Source organism: Mustela erminea, chromosome 10 (genome assembly GCF_009829155.1).
Source record: "Mustela erminea isolate mMusErm1 chromosome 10, mMusErm1.Pri, whole genome shotgun sequence".
Taxonomy (NCBI): Eukaryota; Metazoa; Chordata; class Mammalia; order Carnivora; family Mustelidae; genus Mustela; species Mustela erminea.
Window position 1 is genome coordinate 88,520,928 of NC_045623.1, and position 27,688 is coordinate 88,548,615.

A 27,688-nucleotide genomic window follows, 5' to 3' on the forward strand; every position below is an offset into this window, starting at 1 on the left:
TGATGCTCAACAGGATCTCACGTTTATTGAGAAGTGATTAATGGTAAAAAGAAAGGCAATGCCCTTTCCTCATTGGCTGAACAATAAACTGAAGAAACATTCACTACACGTTTTACAATATTTTTCTCTTCCAAAATGCATTTCTGTAAACAAGTTTTTACCACTGTTCTTAGCTCTGAAATCAAATTAATCCTGACTTAATCAGTATAATGTACAAGAACAGAAAGTTTCTTAGGACTCCTAGTACTTTACTTTGAGTAACAAAGGGTCAGAGAAAATGAACCACCCTTAAAGACACAACCTTGGGTAACACTGTTAAACTCTCCAAGACAAAAATTCTTCATAAAAATGTTCTTCCAGTTCGGAAGGGAAAAACCAAATTCCCACTTTCTGGGGTGGAGGCCCAAAATCTTCGAAACTCAAGTGTTCTCCAAGTGCAAATGTCAAAATGGGGAGAGGAAAGGGTTTAAAAATTAGAGAAAACTGTATGCACTTACGGACTTTAAAATCCGAAAAACATAGTAAAAAGACAAAAAAACAAAGCATTATGCTCTGAAATCACAACCAAAGCCAAAAATAAAAGGGACATTTTTCACCTAAACTACCTAGAGGGATTTTTTGTTTAGTTTTTTCTTTTTCTTTTTTTTTTCATTTTCCAGTTAAGTCCTATGTCTTTTGTGAAATTCCAATACTTAAACTGCAAGTCTGCAATCGTCTCTGAAGTCAATGAAATTAAGAAAAAAGTCCTAATTCTCTTGAAGGTCATTTTTTTCCTCTTAGGATATGCAGATGCAACCGTTGCTGCAGTCTGTGCAGAACTGCCTTTTATTTGCCACGACCTTGACGTTCCTACAGAGATTAAAAAAAAAAAAAAAATTGAAATGGTTAGTTAAAACTTATCTGAGCATGCGTAAGAATTAAAACTTTATAAATAACTCAATAAAAATTCAGTTATTTGTGCTGAATAGAATATACTTCACAAATAAAAACTTTTACTTCCTATATTTTAAACCAAAGTAGTAAACAATCATCCCAATTCATACGAAATTGTTTTTCCTTGACTTTAAAATTTCTTGCATGACTTAAACAGATGTTTTCCAATTACAGTTGGTTTAGGCTAACACTCATCAATCCTCCCAAATATGGGCCTAATGGAAGTAACTCAAACCATTCATCAAAAGCCTAAAGAAGGGAAGCAGCATATAAAGTATACTAAAAAAACCTCTAAGGGGCATCTGGGTGGCTCAGCTTGTTAAGCCACTGCCTTCAACTCAGGTCATGATCCCAGAGTCCTGGGATTGAGTCCCATATGGGGCTTCTTCCCCTGCTCTGTAGGGAGCCTCCTCCTCCCTCTCCCTCAGCCTCTCCCCCTGCTTTGTGCTCTGTCAAATAAGTAAATAAAATCTTAAAAAAAAAACAAAAGAAAACAACTCTAATAGCACTAGGGTCATCCTATACTAGTCCTAAGGCCTTAGGCATACTCATAGGCCTCATATTTCCCTTTTTTGTAAAGTGAGGAAACATATCTCACAGAGCAAAAGCCTGGGTAGCTCAGTTGGTTAAAGCCTCTGCCTTTGGCTCAGGCCATGATCTCAGGGTCCTGGGATCGAGCCCCACATCAAGCTCCCTGCTAGGCAGGGAAACGATTTCTCCCTTTCCTGTTCCCCCTGCTTGTGCTGTCAAATAAATAAATAAAATCTTTTAAAAATAAATAAATAAATAAATCAAAAACATTAAGTGGTTAGGAGCACACGGGCCTGAACTTAGACTTGATTCATCAATCTGCTTGAGTATTTATCCATGGTAAAATATGATTCCTACTAAAAAGAAGAGCAAGTATCACTTACGGGGTTTCCATGTTCCAGACACTGTACATAAAATTAGATCTTCATAACCATGCTGCACAAACTGTATTATTCCTAAGAAAACTAAAGCTCAAAAAATTTCCTTGACCAGTATTACTAGTAAGAATCAGGATTCAGGAGTGCCTGGGTGGCTCAGTGGGTTATGCCTCTGCCTTCGGCTCGGGTCATGATCTCAGGGTCCTGGGATAGAGCCCCGAGTCGTTGGGCTCTCTGCTCAGCAGGGAGCCTGCTCCCCCTATCTCTCTGCCTGCCTCTCTATCTACTTGTGATCTGTCAAATAAATTTTTTAAATCTTAAAAAAAAAAAAAAAAGAATCAGGATTCAAACCTAGGACTCTTTCTCAATACCATGTTATTACAAATGCTTATGTAAAAGTCAACAAAGTGAAACTATGTGACGAACTGACTACCCCTATGGCTAAATTAATCCATAGATATAAAAACGTATTCAGAAAGAGCCGTTATCCTTTCTTTTAAAGATTTTATTTATTTGAGAGAAAGCGCAGACACACTCATGAGTGGGAGAAGGAGCAGAGTGGGAGGGAGAGGGACCAGCACTCTGGACTCTTCAGTGTTTCTTTCTTTTTTTTTTTTTTTGAAAGATTTTTACTTATTTATTTGACAGAGAGAGATCACAAGCGAGAGAGAGAGAGAGAAGGTAGCAGGCTCCCCGCTGAGCAGAAAGCCCAATGCGGGACTCGATCCCAGGACCCCGAGATCATGACCCGAGCCGAAGGCAGTAGTGGCTTAATCCACTGAGCCACCCAGGCGCCCTCTTCAGTGTTTCTTGATTCAATCTCATTCCCATGCTTTTATTATTCTTTAAACCAGGAACATGTGGCCTTCTGTACCTCAAGGTATACACCTTCTTTGAAACTTCTTTAACCCACACAGCTTTCAACGTCTTTTTAAACTTGCATCCACAATTAAAAATTAAATTGCACTGTCTTGTTTTATGTAAAATTAGTCCCAACTCAATCAAAAAGCTCTTAAAAAATAAAGATGATGTCTTCAACTAACCTCACTCACAAGCTACAGGAGTCAGCATGCTACAACTGACTTTTAAATAAAATTCTGGTTATTTTTTTTTTCTTTTCTTTTCTTTTTTAAGTTTCATTTATTTGGGGCGCCTGGGTGGCTCAGTGGGTTAGGCCTCTGCCTTCGACTCAGGTCGTGATCTCAGGGTCCTGGAATCAAGCCCCGCATCAGGCTTTCTGCTCGGCAGGGAGCCTGCTTCTCCCTCTCTCTGCCTGCCTCTCTGCCAACTTGTGATCTCTCTCTGTCAAATAAATAAAATCTTTTTAAAAAATAAATAAATAAGTTTCATTTATTTGAGTAGTCTCTACTCCCAACATGGGGCTCGAACTCACAAGCAGGAGATCTAGAGTCATCGTGTGCTCTTCCAACTGAGCCAGCCACGCGCCTCACAGGTTTATTTCAAATTATGTAAATTACAGGGGCTCTTGGGTGGCTCAGTGGGTTAAAGCCTCTTCCTTCGGCTCAGGTCATGATCCCAGAATCCTGGGATCGAGCCCCGCATCGGGCTCTCGGCTCAGCAGGGAGTCTGCTTCCTCCTCTCTCTCTGCCTGCCTCTCAGCCTACTTGTAATCTCTGCCTGTCAAATAAATAAATAAAATCATTAAAAATAATAAATAAATAAATAAATAAATAAATACGTAAATTACATACAAATAAATGGCATTAGCTGTCTTAATCTCCTGATCAACATCAAGAAAACATCACACTGATACAATAAAGCAAGTTCAATTAACTTCTGTTCTATTTCCAAATAGTTTTGATGTGTACACAAAAAAAAGCTTATATAATTACAAATAATAAAGATAACATCCATCTTCTCAGTATAAAGATATTTAAGCATTTCCATACTATCTTGAAAAGTAAAATAGATTTGGCACCAATTAAAAAAAAAAAACCACCAGATTTTAGTTTTTTAAGTAGGGAAGGAAAATAGCTTTACAACAGAAAACGCAGTGAACACTTTAAGTGATCAAAGTAACATTCCCAATAATGGCATAAACAGCCTCCTAATGTGAGGCACTGAGGACACAAAGTCGCTTCTGTAGTATTCCTGCCAGAGAAACACAATCAGAAGGTACATAATGAGGAAACCTTAGACAAACTGAGGTGCATTCTACAAAAATAAACAGCATATACTCTTCAGAAAGGCAATGTCATAAACAAAGCACCTGGGTGGGTGGGGTGTGGTATGCATATGAAAATACTGCAGATTAAAAGAGACCAAAAAGACACGAAAACTACAAGATCCTAGACTGGAACCTGGATCATTAAAAAATGGCTATCAAGGACATTAAGACCTACTGGTAAAATACAAATAAGATTTGTAGATAACAGTTCTGTATGTCAATGTTAAATTTCCTGACACTGATTAACCACACTATGGTTATAGTGCATGTTCTTATTTTTAGGAATTAACAGCAAAATACTGAAGAGAAAAGGACCTATCTGAAACCTACTTCCAAATGGTCAGAAAATCACCCATCTCCAAAAAGAAAAATAAAGTAATAAATGTGGCAAAACAGTACAGTAGCAAATCTGGATGGAAAGTATACAGGCATTCTGTGAACTATTCTTGAAATTTCTCTTAAGTCTGAAACTATTTCAAAATAAAGTTAATAAAAATGGGGAGAAAATTACAGTTTTCATTTCATTCTTCTGCAAATACTAGCTACACTAAAACTTATGTGCAACAAATCATAAAACTTTGAAATGAGTTTATTTCTGGGGCACCTGAGAGGCTCAGTTAAGTGACTCTTGATTTTGGCTCAGGTCTTGAACTCCAGAGTTACGCGATCCAGTCCATGCTCAGCAGAGAATCTGCTAAAGATTCTCTCCCCACCCTTCTCCCACTCTAAATAAATAAATAAAATAATGAAATTAGTTTATTTCCTCAGACCTACACTAAAAGTCCTTAAACACAGAGCACTTTTTTTTTTTTTTTTTAAGATTTATATGTAGTTATTTGAGAGAGCAAAAAAGCAGAGGGAAGAGGGAGAAGCAGGCTCCTCACTGAGCAGGGAGCTCAACGCAGGGCTCAAACCCAAGACCCTGAGATCATGACCTAAGCCAAAGGCAGATGCTTAACTGAGCCACCCAGGAACCCCCAATACAGAGTATTTTAGCAAAGAAGAAAATAGAGGCTCCTGGCTGGCTAGGTTGGTAGTGTGTGCAACTCTTGATCTCTGGGTTGTGAGTTCAAGCCCCACAAAAATTTTTAAGTATATTTTAAAAAGGGCCACCTGAGTGGCTCAGTCGTTGGGCATCTGCTTTCAGCTCAGGTCATGATCCCAGGGTGCTGGGACTGAGCCCTGCATCCGGCTCCCTGCTAAGCAGGGAGTCTGCTTCTCCCTCTCCCACTCCCCCTGCTCCTGTTCCCTCTCAGTGTCTGTCAAATAAATAAAATCTTAAAAAAAAAAAAAGTATATATTTTCTTAAAAAGTTACCTAGCAGTTTTTTTTTTTACAAGTCTTTTGGAATGAGAAAAGATGACAAAGAGAAGGTTCTAACACAAGGACCATTATTTTCAGACACTTTGGGACATTAAAACCTTTAAAGTTTAAGAGTTCTATTAAAAAATTCTCTTACAGCAGCTTTCTTTCACTTTTGTGACTACTTCCTATAACCGCTGAGAACAATTTCATTAAATGCTCTGACAATTTTTGGCCAAAGCGCTTCAACTGTAGATCAGCTGTATTTGCTGATATGCCTAAGCAACCAGTCTACCCTAGTAAGATTTAATAAATAAGGGGCGCCTGGGTGGCTCAGGGGGTTAAAGCCTCTGCCTTCTGCTCGGGTCATGATCCCGGGGTCCTGGGATCAAGCTCGGAATCAGGCTCTCTGCTCAGCAGGGAGCCTGCTTCCCCCCTTCTCTGCCTGCCTCCCTGTCTACTTGTGATCTGTCAAATAAATAAATAAAATCTTAAAAAAATATATTTAATAAATAAAAAGTAAGGAGGTGGGGAACCAGGAGAATGATGATGGATATATAATAAAGGGAAGAGAGAAGAGCACATAAAAGCAAAATCGCATTTCTAATGGGTACAAGTCCCAGACAGAATTGCCATGAGCAAAACATACATTTATTTATGTCTTACTGAACACTCCAGCTTTTATATACACGAAGATGCTACTGACTCATCATAACAGGGCAAGTGGTATGTCAAGTTTTGGGGTTTTTTTCCCCATGGTGCTGTCATGTGGAACCAGCCAATGACAGCCCATCCCTTTTTAAAATAGCGCTTCCATGGGACACCTGAGTGGCTCAGATGCTTAGGCATCTGCCTTCAGCTCAGGTCATGATTCCAGAGTCCTGGGATTGAACTCTGCATCCGTCTCCCTGCTCGGCAGGGAGTCTGCTTCTACCCCTTTTTCTCCCCCTGCTTGTGCTCTCTCACTCCCTCTGTCAAATTAAAATAAAATAACGTAACATAATGTAATATAAAATAAAGAAAATAAAATAAAATCTAGAGCCACAGGCCAGACAGTTACAATGAGATGTGTGGTAAGAACAGGCTGAAGTGGTCAGTCAAGGTTAAGCTCCCGCCATGGATCTGCTGTCTGCAATAAGGTAAACATTAAGATCCTCAAGAACAAACACAAAATTAACTCCAAAGTCCCAGTTAACCAGAAAACAACCAAATGCTAGAAGGAAGATGCATGCATTCCTAGAGCTTAAGGATCTTGTAGTGGTAATAAAGAATAGAGGAAAATCACAGCCAAGATCTTACTGAATTCACACCCCACCCCAAAATTTCCCATTAGGACACATTCATCCTAATCTTCAAATCAATCCAAAATCTCAACAAGAACAATAATGAGTCTAAAGAAATAATCTTAAGAAATAAAGATAAATTTAAAGACATTAAGACAGGTGCCTGGGTAGCTCAGTCATTAAGTGTCTGCCTTTGGCTCAGGTTTATGATCCCAGGGTCATCACAGGAAGCCATCAGGCTCCCGGCTCTTCGGGAAGCCTGCTTCTCCCTCTTACACTCCTCCTGCTTGTGTTCCCTCTCTTGCTGTCTCTCTGTCAAATAAATAAATAAAATTTTAAAAAATAAATAAATAAAGATATTAAGAAAATGTAAACCAAGGGAAGAAGTTTCTAGCCTTCAGTATCTGGTCTGCCACTTAAAAAACTAGAAGTAATACCCATACTAATCATCCTTTCCACCTGAGTCCTTACCCAGTTTGTATCTATGATTATAAAATACAAAACTTCATCTCTAGGAAACATCCCCAAAACCACAAGGTGGCAATGTTACCTAAAATCTGCACATTTGAAACCTCTTCCTGTAATACATATTTATCTTTCTGCAGATTTATTTTTTTTCCTCTAAACTTAATATCCCCTTATTTCTACTACCATCCTACTCTCTCCACTTTTAAGAAGCCCTTAAATACAGCTGAGACATATTTATTTGCCGGCTATAATTTATTGACCTTAAAAACTGATATTTACCCCTAAAATTAAATTTACTTCTATACCTCTCAACTAAATTTTCCTATGTCTCCAGGGGCCTTGAGAGAAAGGAACAGAAATTTCAGTGTCCCTGGCTGAACATAAGAGAATGTGGATAGGCTAACATGATAAAATGTGATTATACTAAAATCACTTTCATAGAGCGAAATCTAAAAAACAAAACATATGAATAAACAAAGCAGAAACAGACCCACAAATACAGAGAAAAACTGATGGTTGCCAGAGGGGAGGTGGGAGGGATAAGCAAATGGGTGAAGGAGAGTGGGCCATAGTCTTCAAGGTATGGAATGAGTAAGAGGATAAATCATACAGCAAGGGAAATACAGTCAATGGTACTGTACTATGACACAGCCTTACATGGCAAGAGTTGGTAGCTACATCTGTGGTGAGCAGAATATAACATACTAACTCGCCCAGTGAAATCACTATGTTGTACTTGGACACCTGCGTGGCTCAGTTGGTTGGGCGTCTGACTCCTGATTTTGGCTCCGGTCATGGCCTCAGGGTCATGGGACTGAGCCCCACGTGGGGCTCTCCACTCAGCACAGAATCTCCTTAAGACCCTCTCACGCTCTCCCTCTACCCCTCTCTAACCCTCCCTCTCTAAAATAAATACATCTTTAAATATATATATCTTCAGGGTGCCTGGGTGGCTCAGTTAGTTAAGTGTCTGACTTCAGCTCAGGCCATGATCTCAGGGTCCTGAGATCAAAAACCCGGTCTGGCTCCTTGCTCAACAGGGGTCCCCCTTTGCCCTCTCCCGCTGCCTCTCCCCAACCCGCTCACTGTTCTTTAAGAAATAAAATCTTTTTAAAAAATCTTCTACCTTCTCATCCCCTTTTAAGTTTTTCTAGGTGCAGAAATGGACACTTAGTTTGAATGAATTTCTGGGAATCGAAGTAGGAGCAACAAGACTAAGTTAATACATTCACATTTCCTATCATCAAATTACTTCCAAGACTGCTAATTAGAAGCTGAACTCCTATACACATTTTACCAAAAGGGTTAGAAGTAAAAAGCCTAGATAATCCACTATTTTCAGTACCTAAATAATAAATATGACTATGAACAGAACAAGGATAAGATAAATCACACAGTAACATTTTTTAGCTTAACTAAGATAATGAGAAAACACTAGCTCCAAATCAAATGAAATGGTGTGACAGTCTTGACTATTCTCTAAATCACTCATTGGCTTTCCAGTAAAAACATTTGAACCAAAACTAATTTCACAATAAAACCAATTTTTCTAAACACTGCAGAATATAATTCAACAAATAAGGTTTTTAATAGCTTCTCAAATCCCTTCCATTCCCAGTACAAACATATTTCGCATTTGACAGAGAAATTCAGAATGAAGTAATCATGAGAATAAGCTTTCCGGACATCTGATGATACCCTCCAGCTCTAACTCCAAAAATATCTTGTAGAACCATTAACAACTCCCTCACTATCTTTCTAGTCCAAGCTATTCATCTCTCATCTGGAATGTGCCAGACTCTTAAAAGACCTCCCTTTCACTCTTATGCCCTCTTCAGTATATTCTAAGGGTTGAACTCCAAAATGGAAACTCATTAGCACTTTTAAGTACCATGCCAAAAGTTACTGAAGAATCTGATGATCCAAAATAAACAAGTACATATTTATATAGGTCATAATCATTCATAAAAAACCTGTATGAAACCTGTATCCAAAGAATTTGTATGTAACTTAATTCTAACACCCAAAGTAAGATATTTCTCTGATTTACAAAAAATGTGAAAGCAGGATGGCTGGGTGGCTCAGATGGCTGGGCATCTGCCTTTGGCTCAGGTTGTGATCTGAGAGTCCTGGGATTGAGCCCCACATTGGACTCCTTGCTTGGCAGAGAGACTGCTTCTCCCTCTCCCTGCAGCTCCCCCTGCTTATGTTTTTTTCCATCTCTATGTATCAAATAAATAAGTAAAACCTTAAAAGAAACTACTAAAGCTCCAAGAAGTTTACTTGCTCTAATCAGTCATAGTGGTAGATATGATATTAGGTTTTCTAGAGTGCTTAGACTTTCTGCTATTATAAATATGATATGTTAAGACCACAGAATCTAGAATTCATGCTCTAATTATCAACCAGTATATATAAATTAAGGGCCATGTGTATATATAAAATATATATATTTATATATATAAATATATATAATGTATAAATATAAATAATATATATAAATATATATAAAATGTATATATAAAATAAGGGTCATATGTAACATACTTTATAGAATCCTTTCCCCCTCTGAAAAATGAATTACTTTTTTTTTTTTGACAGAGATCACAAGTAGGGAGAGAGGCAGGTGGGGGGAGGGGCGCAGGCTCCCCACTGAGCAGAGATCCCCACGTGGGGCTTGATCCCAGGACCCTGGGATCATGACCTGAGCCGAAGGCAAAGGCTTTAACCCACTGACCCACCCAGGTGCCCCCCAAAATGGATTACCTTTAAAAACCAGCCTTTAAAATCTTAGCTTGGGCAACTTCAAGATGGCTAGTGGCCACTAAATATTACAGCTTAAAATTAACAACTCTCTAAAAAAATTAACATGCGCACAGAAAGGAAGATATAATAAAAGGAACTAAATAATGCAAAACTTCGGGCACCCGATCAAATAGAGATCCAGAAAAGTATGTAAAGATGCTGAGGAATCTGAGATGACTGGGTGGTGCAGTTGGTTAAGCATCTGATTCTTGGTTTTGGCTCAAATCATTATCTCAGGGTTCTGGGATCAAGCCCCACATAGGGCTCTGCTGAGTGAGGAGTCTGCTTAATCTCTCTCCCTCTCCCTCTGCCCCTTCCACTTGTGCTCTCACTCCCCCTCTAAAATAAATCAATCTTTAAATAATGTAAAACTTAAAAACACTAGTGTCTCTTAGAAACAGCCACAATGTCTCTAAAAAGTAGATTATAACATCAAGCCATAGGGGCACCTCGGTGGCTTGGTCAGTTAAGTGTCCAACTCTCAATTTCAGCTAAGATCGTGATCTCAGAGTCATGAGATCCGGACCCATGTTGGGTTCCACAATGGACATGGAGCCTGCTTAAGATTCTCTATCTCCCTCTGACCATCTCACTTAAAAAAATTTTTTCCTTAAATAAGTAACATCAAGTTACAGACACAGGATATTAGCCAAAGATACTGCCACCTTTTAATGGACAAAAAAAAGTATAGGCAAATAATTAGAGACTCACAATATTGACAGCTAATTAAAAATGGGCAAACTGCTCAAAATACCACAATATTAAAAAGTACTGGCAGGTTAATCAAACACATGTGAGTTCTAACACTGCTTTTAAAGATGAAGTCTTGAGATGAACAGATAATAGACTTTTGGGGGGAAAAGACAGGACTACAGTACAAAGAAAGAAACTTTAGACACCAAATGTACAGGAAAAAAAAGCATGAGCAATTTGAGGTAAGAGGCACACAAAACACTAATGATATATATAATCCAGGAGTTCTCAAACTTGAAAAATAGAAGACAATCACCTATAGATAAGAGCTGATAAAATGCAGATTCCAAGGCCTTGTCTCCACAGATGCTCCTTGAGTAGGTGAGAGAGGACAAGAATCTGCAGTTTAAGTATTCACTGATGGTAACTTATGTAAACTGAGAAACTTCCCCATCAACTTGTAATCCCATAACAAAATGCCTATGGAGCTCACTAAATTAAATTACTAGTAAGTCTGGGTGTAGAGCCTAGTTAATAGCATTTCTGTAAATACTTTCCAGATGACTCAAAGCTTATTTTGTATCATTGTTACCATCTTTTTGGTTATACTCTGAAACACTCATCTAGGTCCACCCTGCTCCCCTCCCCATCCCTCTGCAGGCTTATGGATTCCAAGTAAAGTAACACTTGCTATAAATGATTTGAAATTACCCAAGAACTTGTCTGGGTTCTAGTTCTGGCTCACCACTAAACAGAAATAATCTTGCAAATTTGTGTAAAAAATGAGAGTGAGATAGACTAGAACCTTCCCACTCAATTTTAGAACCTTTTCAGAGTACATTACATCCCGAGCCATTTGTGTTTCCCCTTATTCCTGCTGCCTGTCACTAGCAGCAGCTTTCACAAGGTTGGGCAGAGTGGATCCAATTAGCTCCATTTTGATGCCTGCGATGAAGTAAGTATATCCTGAGCGCTTAAACATAGATTTAAATTTTCAATTAATTATGCTCTCCTCATATACCTTCAAAGAGGTGAATGGCATCAGTAGATAACAGAACATTGTGTTAACTGTTTTGAATGATAAATGTGGGGGCACCTGGCTCGCTCAGTCAGTAGAGCATGTGATTCAACCTCAGGGTTGTGAGCTGGAACCCACACAGGTGCAGAGATTAAAGATAAAATCTTAAAAAAAAAAAAAAAAAGATAAATGAGAAGATGCAGCAAAGCCTAAGAACAAAAACAGCTTTGGGGCAAGACAAATTCCAGCTTATCTACAACTTAGCTAGTGATCTTGAGAAAGTAATACCTTCTACATCGCAGTTCCCTAACTGTAAAATGAAGACAATTTTATAAAAACTTTAAGAAGGCAGGGAGGGGGGCCCTGGGTGGCTCAGCTGAGTAAGCATCTGACTCTCAGTTTCAGCTCAGGTCATGATCTCAGGGAAGGGAGATGGAGCCCAGGACGGACCAGGCTCCATCCACGCTGAGCACAGAGCCTACTTTAAGGGGAAAAAAAAAAAAAAAAAAGATGGTGGTGAGAGAACCAAAACCAAAACTCTTCATATACTGCTGGGCCCAACCAACCTCTCTCCAGCTTTACCAATTACCATTCTTTCCACTTCTCATTATTCTGAAAACAACCTAAGCATTCATGAGATCGATCTGTCTTGTCTCCCCTTCCTAGAACACCCTCCCCACTTTCCTACGAGGCAAAAACCATATAATGGTCCATGGGCTTTGGGGCCAAAGAGACTTGTTTCTATTCAGATGCAGCTCCAACATATTTCCATTTATCATTTATTAAGACAAAACTGAAACAAAAGCGTATGTCAGAACTTCACTACTTCATCCATGATTTGAGCAACTTCTTTGCTAAACCAGATAATTTTCAAATTCTGGAAGATTATTTCCTCAGATTTCTGTGCTATTCAAAATATGCAGAGCCACAGACATGACACACTTAAATTTAATCTGCATTAATATTTTCTCTATCACTTTAAGGGTAGACAATTAACAAAAACCAAGTCCTGATTTACATACATAGCATTTGTCAATTTTTTTAAAATATTTTATTTATTTGTCAGAGACAGGGTGCGCACATGAGCATGCATACAAAAAGTGAGCTTTAGAGCAAGAGAGCACTAGTGCACAAGCAGGCTCCCCACTGAGAAAGGAGCCCAAGGCAGGACTCAATCCCAGGACCCTGGGATCATGACCTGAGCAGAAGGCAGACTTTAACTAACTGGGCCACCCAGGTGTCACAGCATTTGCCAATTTTCATGGTGTAAATAACATGGCAGAGCTATGTATTACATAGTTTATATACGGTATTATACATTGATAAAACAGAGGTAAATAACCTCGAGTGATAAATTTGAGTATTTATTATGGTTTAATGGTAGTAATAATTGTATTCTAAGTTTATGTAGTTTAATTTTAATTTTCTTACAAACTGGTTTATAATGTATTTAATATAAATACAAAGGCATTTAAAATATCTTTTAATACAATGTATTTAACTTTAATGTCAAAATAATGTTAAACAGCCTGCTTGCTAAAAAATTTTTTTAAGATTTTATTTATTTATTTGTCAGAGAGAAAGAGAAAGAGAGAGAGAGAGCATAGGCAGGCAGAGTGGCAGCAGAGGCAGAGAGGGAGAAGCAGGCTCCCCAGCAAGCAAGGAGCCTGATGTGGGACTTGATCCCAGTACGCTGGGATCATGACTGAGCCGAAGGCAGCCGCTTAACCAACTGAGCCACCCAGGCATCCCATAAAAAATTTTTTTTTAAAGATTTTATTTATTTATTTGACAGATAATGAGTAAGCGATAAAACTAGCAAGCAAGCAAGCACAAATCTGGGGAGTGGCAAACCCTGGGATCATAACCTGAGCCGAAGGCAGATACTTAACCAATGGAACCACCCAGACACCCTGCTAAAATTCTTCAAAGCTAAGCAGCTCACAATTAGCCAGCTCCACATCACTGACATCACTGAAATACCAATTCCACAACTTATTAAGCAATGAGACCCTACACAAATAACCTCTTTGAGCCTGCTTCCTCATCTAAAATGAGAATATACCAAACATTTATGTGCCCCTTGTGCCAAGCTCTGTGCTATCATCTGAGTGTTTATTACTCATTCTGACATGGTTCAAATGTTCCTTCCTCCATGAAGCCCTCCTCAATTTCCCCGAATGTATCACTCTTTATCAGAAAACCATTTCTTCATTATACTCTATTGCAGCTATTATCCCGCAAAGGTGACACCTCATTTAAACACAAACATTTGTTCAAAGACGGATACAAAGGGCATCGTTCAAGGAGAGCCAAATTCAGTGTCATCTATTCTCTTCTAGTCCTCCCTTAAGGAGGATGCAGAAAGGCACTTCATCTATCCACAAAGCAAGGAAGGTGAGGAGTAACACAAACAGAATTTCGTTAACCCTTTTGGCAGAGAGACAAGTAACTTATCTGCAAGACCGAAGTAGACATAAACAGCCTAAGAATTTTACAAAAAGTTCAGGTTTGCCATTTCAATTAAAACAGGACACCGAGCATTGCATTAGTTCTGAAGAGGCAATTTAAACCAGTGGTGGAAGGCAGAAATACTAAATCGAAAGGAACAATATGCCATGATTATTTATTCCCTAAGAATTTAATAAGAAAACACATCTGGCTAAAGTGACGTATTCTAACTTTTCTATCACAATTTTACTTGTGTATTTTTAATTTTTTTCTAAAGCTGAAAATGGAGCAGGGGTGCGTGGCTTGCTCAGTCAGTGGAGCAGGTGACTCTTGATCTCCAGTTCATGAGTTAAAGCCCCACACTGGGCACAGAACTTAGTCAAAGAAAAAAGAAAAAGAAAATGGAGCCAAGGTTGACAGCTTCAAGTATTTCCCAACAACTGATTAAAGGTCCAAATCAAAAGGTTAGGAAGATGGCCATAAAGGAAAAGCAACAAAAAAAACCCCACAAAACCTCCTTATAAAGAGAAACACTGGGGCACCTAGGTGGCTCAGGCAGTTAAAGTGTCCAGTTCTTGATTTTGGCTCAGGTCAAGATTTCAGGGTGTGAGAGGTTCCTCCTGCTTGAGATTCTCCCTCTCCCTCTGCCCCTCCCCTTCCTGCTTTCTCTTTGGGGAAAAAAAAACCCAGAGAGAGAGAGAGAGAGAAACATTACTTGCACCAACATCATAGGAAAACTGGATTTTAAGAAAAAGGTAACACTTCTCTTAAATAATCATTTCTATGTTCCTCGATAAATCTTCAATATGTTTTATTTTTATATTTTTTAAGCTTTTATTTGAGAGAGAGCACGAGAGAGAGAGCATGTGAGCGCGTCAGAGGGAGAAGCAGACCCTCTGATGAGCAGGGAGCATGTTGCTGGGCTGGATCCCAGGACCCCAGGATCATGACCTGAACCAAGGCAGGCACTGAGTGAACCACCCAGGGACCCCCTCTTCAGTATGTTCTAGGTAATTTTTTCATTAATACTAATGCAGTAAATATTTTTTAAATATCCATATATCTTATCTGTACTAAGATTTACAGTCCTTTCTGTCATCCATGTCCTTCTAGCCTCAAGTCCTTTATTTCTTATATGTATAAGTAATCGGTCAGAAATTACAAAACATAAATAACCTTCCTAAAAAGAGGTGTTCAGTAGCATACATTCCTTTCATGAATTTCGAATGTTATCTTGGGCTAGCTGACCCTCTTATTCTTGATTTCTCTGGTATAAACTATTCCATGCATAAATCTTCTCTACTACATACCTAATAAAAGTTTTTTTGATCTCTTCCTGAAACCCTCCCATGACTAAGAACTCCATTTCTGGAAAGTTCCCCCTTCTATTTACAAAAATCTTCCTCCCTATAACTTCTATTCATTGTTTCTGGTGCTATCTTCTGACAAGGAGAATAAACCCATTAGTCTTTTGTTTTTTGTTTTTTTTAAGATTTTATTTATTTATTTTTAACAGACAGAGATCACAAGTAGGCAGAGAAGCAGGCAGAGAGAGAGGGAGGAAGCAGGCTTCCTGCTGAGCAGAGAGCCTGATGTGGAGCTCGATCCCAGGACCCTGGGATCATGACCCAAGCCGAAGGCAGAGGCCCAACCCACTGAGCCACCCAGGTGCCCCTAGTCTTTTGCTTTTAAGTAAAACCTATGCTCAGCATGGGGGTTGAACTCATGACCCTGAGATCAGGACATCAGGTATTCTACCAACTGAGCCAGCCAGACACCCCCTAAACCTACCAGTCTTTTTTTTTTTTTTTTAAGATTTTATTTATTTACCCGACAGACAGATATTACAAGTAGGCAGAGAGGCAGGCAGAGAGAGAGGAGGAAGCAGGCTCCCTGCTGAGCAGAGAGCCCAATGTAGGGCTCGATCCCAGGACTCTGAGATCATGACCTGAGCCAAAGGCAGAGGCTTTAACCCAGTGAGCCACCCAGGCGCCCCAAACCTACCAGTCTTAAAGGCATTTGATACCAGCTATCATATTCCCCTTCTAAATCATCTAAGCTAAACATTCTGATGAACACAGGGATATGATGAGAAACAGATAACGTGTATGAAACACATCACTGGAAGAAGTGAGCTGTTCCGTATTCAGTAATGATAATTATAATTACCATGTACTGGTTCACCGTTACTTCTACAAGCTTCTCACTGTCTTCCATGCAAAGGTAATGACAAGGAGTACCGGATGATTTATGGAATTGTTTAATCACTGCTATATCACACACCTGAAACTACTATAACACTGTAGGTTAACTAGAATTAAAATAAAAACTTTCCTGATTCAAATGAAACCTTCCTTTCTTTTATACTCTAGAACTTTTTTTTTTTTTTTAAGATTTTATTTATTTATTTGACAGAGAGAAATCACAAGTAGATGGAGAGGCAGGCAGAGAGAGAGAGAGGGAAGCAGGCTCTCTGCTGAGCAGAGAGCCCGATGTGGGACTCGATCCCAGGACTCTGAGATCATGACCTGAGCCGAAGGCAGCGGCTTAACTCACTGAGCCACCCAGGCGCCGTACACTCTAGAACTTTTTTAAACCAATTTTGTGCCTTTCTCAGTTTCCTTCTATATCAAACTAACTGCATGAACATTTCATTCAACTCCCTTTTCCTCAGCCAACCTCCAACAAGTTTCCATTATGGAGAAACCTACTCCACAAATACCAATTAGACTTGCTCTTAAAATGTACAGGACTTCTTGTTCCAAATTATCTACAGTCACAGATGTGGACTGCCCTGAACTGATCTATGTTTATTCTTCCCGCAAACACCTCTGGCTACCTTCTATACATCTTTCAAGGCTTAGCTCAAAAGATCACCTCTTCCAGAATTTCTTCTGTGACCAACCCACCCACAACTCAGGCTGGTTTAGACAGTCCTCACTTTCAAACTGGCACCATGTATGTATCTTGTGAAACTACTTTGTTTTGTATGCTTACCTGTCACTAATGTAAGGCTCCCTGACATACACTCCAGATTTCTCAGTAGTATCTAGCATACAGCAAAGAAAAGATATAGGGGTGCCTGGGTGGTTCTGTCTTTAAGTTCTGCCTTTGGTTGAGGTCATGACACCAGGGTCCTGAGATGGAGCCCCGCATCAGGCTCCCTGCTCCATGGGAAGCCTGTTGCTCCCTCTCCCACTCCCCCTGCTTGTGTTCCCTCTCTGTGTCTCTGTCAAATAAATAAATAAAATCTTTAAAAAATATATATAGATAGATTATGTCAGGACCTTGCTGTATTCCCTCTCCATCTCTCTGTGTCAAATATACAAATAAAATCTTTTTTTAAGATTTTATTTATGACTGACAGAGAGAGATCACAAGCAGGGGGCAGCAGGCAGAGGGAGCAGGCTCCCCGCTGAGCACAGAGCCCAATGTGGGCTCAATCCCAGGACCCTGGGATCATGACCTGAGCCGAAGGTAGACGCCCAACTGAGCCACATAGGAGCCACCATAAATAAAATCTTAAAAAAAAAGGAGGGGGTGCCTGGGTGGCTCAGTGGGTTAAAGCCTCTGCCTTTGGCTCAGGTCATGATTCCAGGGTCCTGGGATCGAGCCCCGCATCAGGCTCTCTGCTCAGCGGGAAGCCTGCTTCCTCCTCTCTCTCTCTCTCTCTCTCTCTCTCTGCCTGCCTCTCCGCCTATGTGATCTCTCTCTCTGTCAAATAAATAAATAAAATCTTTAAAAAAAAAAAAAAAACAACATTGTAGGAAAGATGTGAATAGGCATTTTTAATCAATGCATGTTCACTGCAATGTTATTTCAGCTGGAAAAAAAAAACATAAAGCAGTTGACAAATCTAAAAATTAAGGATTGGTAAATTATAATAAATCTATGAAAGAATACTAGGAAGCCATCAAAAGTCATGTCACAGAAGAATATTTAACAATTAGGCAAAGGTTCTAAATAAATGCAGAAAGCAGGTTACAAGATAGTATCTGAAGTACACAAAAGAGTAAACCACATATGGAAGATACCCCTAAAATTTGCTGAAGTTTCAAGCTTGAAGCTTCTATGATACTGAATTGCAACACAGAACAGAGCAAGTTGCTAATAGTAGGCTAAAATGGCTATAGTTCTGCTTCAGTGTGTTCTGCCAAGATACATACCCAATCACGGAACTTTAGAATAGCTGTGACATCATTTTCAGGATGAAGCTTACGTATTTCCCCACTTGAGTAACTATGCCCACTTGGCACAATTTTTTGGAATCTTGTAAATAATACACAAGTGCACATACAAACACCCCACCTAAAGGAGTCTACTGCCTCAATGAGCTAACAGTTTGATTCTCATGAAACTTGTTTTATCTTGGAAGCCTAAAAAAGACTAGCTTTACATCAGTTATGTAAGAATGTTAAGGTTAACAGTAGACAAGGGAAGTAAGGCAATACTGACTGAAATGTTAACTGGGTTTAGAAGCAATCATAGGGACCTTCCTGAAACCTTAGCAATCTCTTCTAACAGAAGGTAAACTAAAAAGTAATCTGACACAAGTATGGTTGAAACTTTCTTTCTTTTCTTTTCTTTTTTTTTTTTTTTTGTAATTTGTTCACCAGCCTGAGAACAACTCATATACTCATTCATCAGAAGTCTTTACGGAATGGTTTTAAGAAACATCCATTAGGGGTGCCTGGGTGGCTCAGTGGGTTAAGCCTCTGCCTTCAGTTCAGGTCATGATCTCAGGGCTCTGGGATCGAGCCCCGCATCAGGCTCTCTGCTTAGCAGGGAGCCTGCTTTCTCCTCTCTCCCTGCCTGCCTCTCTATCAAATAATTAAATAAAATCTTAAAAAAAAAAAAAAAAAGAAAGAAAGATCCATTAGTTGGCTTAACAAAGCCCCTAAACCTTGATTATTACCACTCATTATGAAAACATCACAAAGCTGGTCAATTCCAACATATGACTCTTACACCTCCTTATGAAGTTGAATTATTATTCACTGAACTGCTCCAGTGAATTTAGTACAAACTTGATTAAAAGTCTACATAAATTAACAGCACTCAAATTTGCTACTTCATTTTTATTTTTATTTTTTTTATTTATTTGACAGACAGAGATCACAGGTAGGCAGAGAGGCAGGCAGAGAGAGAGGAAGGGAAGCAGGCTCCCTGCTGAGCAGAGAGCCCGATGCGGGGCTCCATCCCAGGACCCCGAGATCATGACCTGAGCTGAAGGCAGAGGCTTTAACCCACTGAGCCACCCAGGCGCCCGCTACTTCATTTTTAAATCCGTTTCCCCACTACTTCCAATACATACAAGTCAATCTTATCAATTATGCTGTACATTCCTGTCCTTGCCCTATTTTTGTTTTTGCCTTCCTATTTTTAATCACAACATGTGGGACAGAACTTTGCAGATGAAAGCAAGCAGATTCATAATATGGGACTGACATCACGCATGTTTCAAGTGGTTAAACTAAGCACCTGGATGCCCCTCACACACTTTAATAATCTACTGTGAAACTACATGACGTTTAAAAGGTCATGGCCTCCCATCCTTGAGTTCCTCTATATTTCTTTTAAAGATTTTATTTATGTATTTGACAGAGAGATATCACAAGTAGGCATAGAGGCAGGCGGCAGGAGGTGCGGGGGAGAAGCACCACCACCCCCCTCCAAACAGAAAGCCTGATTCCAGGCTCAATCCCAGGACCCTGAGGTCATGACCTAAGCCAAAGGCAAAGGCTTAATCCACTGAGCCATGCAAGCACCCCCTTAAGTTCCTCTAGATACAGGAGACTGTTAAAACATCTTTAGAGCCTTTCAGATGTCTGGTGAAAATAATCAGTAAACCATTTCCTCAAGATTATGGTAGATTTTTAAGTTAAACCGGTAAACTTTGGGGAAGGAAAAAGAGGAATTTAAAGAAAAAGTTTTTTGACAGTGAATTTTCATAATGTGGCTCTATACTTGTAGCATCACTGACAAACATATCTCCATTTTTTATTCATCTGCACACACCAGAGGCAACCATCCTGCCTTAGCTGGACAACTATGCACCTCTGAGTCTGTGTTATCCAGGTGGAGAATCTAATCATACAGCCCTCCTCCTACTGCTCAAAAAATAAGCTTTTATAGAGGCATAACAAGTGCCTCAGATCCTATATCAAATATATAAAACCTGTATGAATTCATGACAAACTTAAGAAAAATATATTTACATAAACTTAATAAACTTAATTTTACATTTGAAGCTAACCACTTAGGATTCTCTCAATCATTAATGTATCTTTAAAAAAAAAAAAGTCTTTAGGGCGCCTGGGTGGCTCAGTGGGTTAAGCCGCTGCCTTCGGCTCAGGTCATGATCTCGGGGTCCTGGGATCAAGTCCCGCATCGGGCTCTCTGCTCGGCAGGGAGCCTGCTTCCCTCTCTCTCTCTGCCTGCCTCTCCATCTACTTGTGATTTCTCTCTGTCAAATAAATAAATAAAATCTTTAAAAAAAAAAAAAAGTCTTTAAAAAAAAAAAAAGTCTTCTTGCCCATAATAATCTTTTCACCTACTTCCTACATTTAAATATGTCAGAGTCCTAGATAACATAAACTCTGCCCCAACTCATATTTTACCATTCTCTATGGTTTTAAAGTTTACATTCACTCAATACACACAGACCAAGTATTACCAACACCTTCCAATAAATTCCAGCTCTTTTTAGTTTGGACCTATTCCCCATCACTCTGCCCAAGATTGTCACTTGTTACAAATAGGGAACAAGAGGTTACTCTTCAGGAATACAACAGAATTTTAATAACGAGAGATCAGCTTTTTATGATTATGTTTCCAAGTTTTATATAATACATACTATGTTTCCAAACTGGAAAAGGGTTTTGGAAAAAGTAACTAAGCAGAACACTAAGGACAGGAACAAGGAAAAAGTTCCAAAACATTCCCTAATACTTCCAGTAATCAAAGGCAAGCAGGGTGGCACACCAACTCCTGACTTAACCACCTTACCTGACTTAAGCCAAAAGTTAATTATAACAGAATTTTAACCTTTTCTCTGCCATATTAAGGCCTTGATCTTTTCCTATTTGAATTTTCATGGTTCTATCACTTCAATTATCCCCTTTGCACTTCTTCTGGCCTGTTCTTCACCTCTTTTGCATCATTTAAATTCTGCTTTCCGTTAACTTAAGCTTACATTTCTACACATGAAGCCAAACAGTAACATCAGTTATACTTCCATAAAGGCTTAAACTGTTAAGTGATACGTTTGTTATTTACAGAGCTTTTATTAACCATTCAGAATACCTCTCCTGTTCTCTCTAGTTCCTTCTCCTTCCTTATAAGTCTTAAGAATGGTAAACTGGTTACCTTTTTAACACTTTCTTCTTCCTCTTGGCGTTTCTCATAGTGTGAGAAGTCATCAAAAATCGAAGTGGTGTGCTTGTAGCTGGCTATGATTTTCAACACCTGCTTAGCCTTTTCCAGAGGCACTTCCTGAGTGTCCCTGGAGTTGGTCACTGGTTTATTCTCGTTGTTCTCTAGGCGAATGTGTCGCAGCTGGCTATTGGGAACGTCCTTCACAAAAATCCACCTGACATCAAAACGACCCTTCCATTTGTCCTGGGACCACACACCTGCACATGTGTTGTAGTCCACAGCAGATTTCATTTCTGCAACGCCACAGAAGTGTCCACTGCCGTTGACACTGAAAAGTAAGTAAACGGGGCCTTTCCCGTTCATGGAGCGATAAGCAGCATCCAGTCTCTTGTTACCGTGCTCTGTGCTGCACCAGATATTATACTTAATGGAACGGTGGATATCGTCCTCAGAGTAGCTCTTAATGATGAAAACCCGGCCATGTTTCAGATTCCAGTCAAAATCCTTGGGGTTATAGTTGTTAATGGACCGCAGCTTCTCCAACACTGGGTGAGGTTCTGAAGGAGTAGATCCAGATCCAGCCTGAGACTGTCCTACTCCATTACCATCCACCCCATTATGACCGAACCCACTGCCACGGTTCCGAGGTGCTACCCAGCGGGTTGGCTGAGTTGCCTGTTGCTGGACTGAGAGTTGGGCAGGCTGTGGTGGAGGTGGTGGCAATGGCTGTGTTTGTTGCCCCACGGATGCCTGAGCCACTGGTGGGCTATTGTTAGCCTGCTGACCTACAGGCTGGGGAGACCCCTGGGTTGGCTGCTGACCTATGTTCTGAACCAAAGCCTGTGAGGGGGCTTTTGCCACAGGACCCTTATTATCCCAAGTTCCAATATCCATGTTATGCTTTATTGGGGGTGGTGGAAGACTTGACCCTGCAATGCCATTCTTGGTCTTCAACTTCGGTTGCTGTTTCGCCGGCTTGCTAGCAATATCAGCCCAAGATGCTGGTTTTGGAGGAGCAATGGTTGCTGGAGGCAAACTATTGGAAGCCACGATGTTACCAGTAATGGACCCACTACCAACTGCAGAACCTACAACTTTTGGAACACTGCTTGCAACTTCTGTGCTACCCAACTTCAGTGCTGCCATCCCTTGGTCTATAGTATTCATGCCAGGAGCCTTATTGAGGGTCTCACTGGCAAAAGCTGACTGTCCATCAATCATGGCTCCACCTAAGGAGCTAGGTGCATAAGCATAATTGCTACTATATCCAGAGCTCTGAGTAGACTGTCCCTGAGAACTGTTATTTCCCCAAGCTGAGAAGTCAATCCCACTGGGAAAGAAATTAAAACCATGCTGACCAAGAAATGGAGTGCTACCCAGGGCTCCTGGTTGTCCAAACATTGCATCTGGTAGGAAGTGAGGCTCTCCGTTGCTCAGCTGTCCATAAGAAGTCAGATAGGGCATGGCTGTATCACCCCCAGTAGACCAAGCAGCTTCACCCAAAGAATAGGAGAAGCCAATAGAGGGACTGTAGTAACTGGGCAAATAGGAATCTGACATGGCAGTATATGCATTATTCTGTGAAAAGGAAAAAAAAAAAGGCAAATCAAAATTAAACACAAAAATTAATAAAACAACAATAAGGACATTTCCTCTTCCAACTATTCACCCAATTCAAATGCGACTAGAAAAGCAACTATTTCAGGTGATCTCTTCCCATAAACTTCCTGGAATTCTTACACTGAAAGAGATTTTAGTTTCATAATTAAAATGTTGAAGCATTTCAAGTTAAACTGACATACAATTTAAGCCTTAACTTTGGCAGTATACAGTTTAGGACATACATATAAGCCTTAATTTTAGCACTAGAATTGAGGAAAGGGAAAACCCAGCATCTCACCAAAAGTATTAAGTCTTTGCTCTATAGAAGTGTTGAGATGATGCTTTTACTAAAAACCAGTGCTCTGTGGATTCAAGGAGTGTGAACTTTGACAGATCAGAGGAGTGTTCCTAAGAGTTTCCTATCAAAACCATACTATAGGGCGCCTGGGTGGCTCAGTGGGTTAAGCTGCTGCCTTCGGCTCAGGTCATGATCTCAGGGTCCTGGGATCGAGCCCCGCATCGGGCTCTCTGCTCAGCAGGGAGCCTGCTTCCCTCTCTCTCTTTCTCTGCCTCTCTGTCTACTTGTGATCTCTGTCTGTCAAATAAATAAATAAAATCTTTAATAAAAAAAAAAAAAAAAAAAAAAAAACCATACTATAATAGATAAAACAATAGCAAGAACTGGAAATTTCAAGTTCTATCCCAAAAATCTGTGCAGCCGTTCCTCAACCATAAACCAAGGTTTATTACACTTAGTTTACATCATTAGCCTCTTGGCAAACCATGTGGGAACATTAGGAGATACGACTATTTAATTATAACCTGGGAAGGCAATGCATAACCGCTTCCAAAGTTTAAAACTGAAAAATGTTGCTATCTGGTCTACTTCACCTATAAAATTAATGGCTTCAAATGCACACCTGACTTTTCCATTAAAACTAGGGGAATTCCAAAAACATTGAAAGTCTGTATCTTTAAGAATTATTCTAAGGAATAACCAAAAATATAAACTTACACTCAACTAGTCAGCACATTAGAAGACAGACTGCACTGCAAAAACCTCAATCATTCTTGACCTAAGTAAATACTGTAACTCACAGAATAGTCCAATAAGGGAGAAGCTGTAGATATAAAAAATCGGTCTGAATAGGTATGGATATAGCTCAACTCAAAACAGAGTATCCTAACTTCAAAATAGCTCTGGTACAGGCGTACACTTAACTTGATGAGCACTGAGTAATACATGAAATTGTTGAATCACTATACTGCACTCCTAAAACTAATGTAACACTGTATTAACTGCAATGGAATTAAAATAGCAGCTCTGGTACACAAGAAGCCGTTAACTACTGAATAAAGAATTTTGTTCTTAAGAAACTTGGATGACCAGAAGTATGTCAGGCCTGTATTATCTGTATTATCAAAGCCAACACTATTCTCCCTAGCCAAACACAGCGCTTGAAAATTAAATGTTTCAACTAATACGGTTTGATAAAAATGGTCCTTTTCTCTGCCAATATTTTCCTTACCAAAAAAAGGGGAGAAAAAGTAAGTCTTTTCACACATCCCCTTAGGTTTAAGAGAAATCAGTTTCTCAAAGACAGTGTTAAAATTTTAAGACTCAAATCCATTAGGAATAAGAAATTCAGTCTATCATCAATGGATTAAGCCTTAAGGATTATTCCAACATAAGGCAATAAATAATGGCTAAAAGGTAGATGAACTACTCTTGATAAACTACAAAGATTTTCAAGTTATCCATCTATTCAACCATGATTTCTACTCCCCCATACCCCAGAATTTTTTAAAGACATTCAAGCTTTAGCTTGAGAAGTAAAAAACGCACTTAATATCACAGGTTATGCCATCATATAGCTGAGTGCCTACACCTGAACTGGCAGGTTCCCACATGCCCCTGAGCTCAAAAATCTGAATTACACAATGTTTCACAAGAACTACCTAGAATTATGTTTCCAAATGCTCCCACTCTCCCTGTATGATTATGTAAGCAAACTACTTCAATAGCAGGAACCTATAAATAGTTCATTCCTCTACTTCCTTCCTACTTTTCCTGATTAACTGGTTGCCTTCTCTGAAAACTTTTCCCAATCACTCGCTTAAATGGTTTCTTCACTCTCAATGGAGAAAATTTTACGTGGGGGATCTAAAAGTTTTATGCAAGAATTAGGTCCAAATATGGGCATGCACCAATATGTCAAGTTTTCAAAATCTAGTGTATGGCATCTGTTCAGAATTTATATAGATATCTCATAAGCTTTTTCATTTTTTAGGGTATCTTCGATGAGTTACTGTAAGTTTTCCTTCTGGTTTATTAAATCTATGGGTTTGTATTTATTAGCTAAAACCTTGTGAGTTATATCTTTGGGACCCAGAATATTAACACAAAAGAACTGACAAATGAAAGTAGTTTCTACATACACAGATCATGTTAATATATGAACCAATATAGACCTAAAAGAAATTAGAAAAACAGGTTACACAGCAAAATCCTCAATCATTTTTGATCTTCATTTGTGCCAAAGAGTACCTTATCTTCCTTTAACTCCATTTTATAAAATTCTATAGCTCCCACAAGTGAGAAACTAGAGGTGTACAAAATTGGTTTCTACAGATATAGACACATCTCAACTTGAAAAAGGAATACCTAAGTCCAAAAGTTAGGATAACCTAACAACCCACTAACTAGTGACCAGATGAAAAGGAAGATTGCAGTTCTACAGCACTAAATAAAGTTCAAGAGATTTTTTTATTAGTTTTTTCCCATCACATATGCATCCAATTTTCCTAAAAGAAAAAGGTTTGGGGTGTAAAAAATCAGAATACTTAAACTGAGTATTCTTCAGTTTTGCACCGTTACATTCTTGGTAAGGAGAATTACTATCAGGTGCTGCTGGTATACTATAAAATGCTATCACTTCCAATCTCAGAATTCTGTTTACTGTCAACAACGATGGGAATCTTAAGTCTATAACATCTGTAGTAACTCTTTTACCACACACGGACTGGTATTAAAAAAGTCACCCCCTGAAAATGAGATTCATTGATAAGGCAGAGAAAAAATACGGTAAGTTACACCCTCTGATCAGGCATGTAAATGGTTAACTACTCACGGGCCTTGCCTGTGGACTCAAGTAAGGTTCAAAATCATCATCATTTAATCCATCCTTTTGATGTACAGATCCATTTTGTACTGAAGGGGAAAAGATTCAAATACATTAGGAGTGTCTCAATCGCACAACCTATCTCCCAAATTAAGCAAATCTATTCTACCCCAGAGAAAAGCCTCACTAAACAGAGCAAGTCAGTCTGAATTTCAGAAAAACGGATAAAGAGAAGAATGAAAGCGGAGCAATATTCGTCAATGAAAATGTCTCCCTCCACCCGAAGCAAGTTGATCTTAAAAAGGTCATTTTATTGGCTCCTCTAGATTTCAATCCCCTCCGGCTTCCCCTCCCCCATCACATGTGAGTACTTCCAGAGAGTGATCCACGAGGATGAAAAACAAAGGCCTTCTAAGACCTACAGGAAACTAAGGACCTGGGACATTTCAAAACCGAATCCACCCCCACCCTTAATGAATTATTCCTTGTTCACTGAAAAGCTGTTCGCCAGCTGCAAGAACACACCGAAAGGGTCAAATACTTAAGTGTGAGGCACCTGCGAACTAAGCGGCTTCCGAAAGGTCCTCTCCCTGGGGCGCTTCCCGGAGACCCCGCCCCCACTACTCGGCGTCCCCCCTCCCGGCCCAGGGCCACCGGCGGAGCTGGGCTCACCTTTGTTTCCTTGACCTTTTGGTCTCTGCGGGCGAAGAAAACGTCGCCGAGCAGCAAGTCGTCCAAGGAAGAAATGGAAAAGGAAAGACAAATTAAAGCCGGGTCGGAGACGGGAATAAAGGAGCAGGCCTGAAGGGAGGCGTCAGGAATGATGGTGAGGGGGAGGCTGAAAATGGGAGGCGGGGAAAAGCGCAGGCCGGCGGGGCCCGCGGAGAAAAAGCGGGGGACGCGCCAGAAACAACGCGAGGAGACTAGCGTTTCAAGGAAGGGGAAGGAAACAAGGAAGAAAACGAGGCCCGCTGAGAAGAGGGAACGCGGCGCGGCCGGTGGGCTCCGAGGCCCGGAGAGAAGCGGGGAGAGCGGGCGGAGGGCGAGGCGCTGGGCGCGGCCGGCCTGAGAGGCCCGAAAGCTGGCCAGCGAGAGGCGCCGCCTCGGCTCGGCCCGACCGGGGGCGGCGGGCCCGGGCCTAGTCGGGCTCCCTCTCGCCTCACACAATGGCCGAGGCATGCGGGCCGGGCCTGTACCTGCTCCAAGAGGCTGCTGGCCGACATGGCTCTCGGATCCTCGCGGGTAGCGACAGCGGTGGACTCTCGTCAGGGCGGCGGCGGCGGCGGATGAGCCCTGGCGGCGGGAGCAGGCGGCGCGGTGGCGGCTTTTGTCCCTGACACTCGGGGGCCTCGGCGGACGCAGCGGAGACACAGCGCGCGGCTCGGGCTCCGGCTCCGACTCGGCGACGCTCTAGCCCGAGAGCTCAACGCTCGTCTCTATGTCTTTACGCGCGCGCCCGCCCCTCGCAGCCGAAATAAGGGCGCCCAGCGGCGGAGGCGGACGGCGCGCGCGGCGCGACGCTGACTCTCACATTCACT

The 27,688-nt window shown here is 40.5% G+C and overlaps 1 protein-coding gene across 2 annotated transcripts; it reads right to left on the reverse strand.

Annotated features, from left to right (window-relative positions):
- YTHDF2 (YTH N6-methyladenosine RNA binding protein 2) lies at nucleotides 1-27,688 on the reverse strand. Of its 2 annotated transcripts, none has more exons than XM_032301531.1 (5): nucleotides 27,347-27,688; nucleotides 26,823-26,847; nucleotides 26,169-26,239; nucleotides 21,418-23,004; nucleotides 1-849 (listed from the first exon to the last, which is right to left on the reverse strand). In XM_032301531.1, exons 1-5 carry the CDS (start codon nucleotides 27,371-27,373, stop codon nucleotides 826-828), a joined length of 1,734 nt encoding a protein of 577 aa, XP_032157422.1. In that variant the 5' UTR covers nucleotides 27,374-27,688; the 3' UTR covers nucleotides 1-825. The 2 variants fall into 2 exon arrangements, with proteins under 2 accessions (XP_032157422.1, XP_032157421.1); XM_032301530.1 differs by having other exon boundaries at nucleotides 26,160-26,239; nucleotides 27,347-27,687.

Excerpts from the sequence above, each read along its gene's own strand:
- YTHDF2 (XM_032301530.1), bottom strand. The coding sequence starts at position 27,373 with ATGTCGGCCAGCAGCCTCTTGGAGCAG. Across the intron at positions 26,240-26,822 it reads AAAAGGTCAAGGAAACAAAG|TACAAAATGGATCTGTACAT; the intron begins GTGAGCCCAGCT and ends TTTCCCCTTCAG. Across the intron at positions 23,005-26,159 it reads TGAGTCCACAGGCAAGGCCC|AATAATGCATATACTGCCAT; the intron begins GTGAGTAGTTAA and ends TCCTTTTCACAG.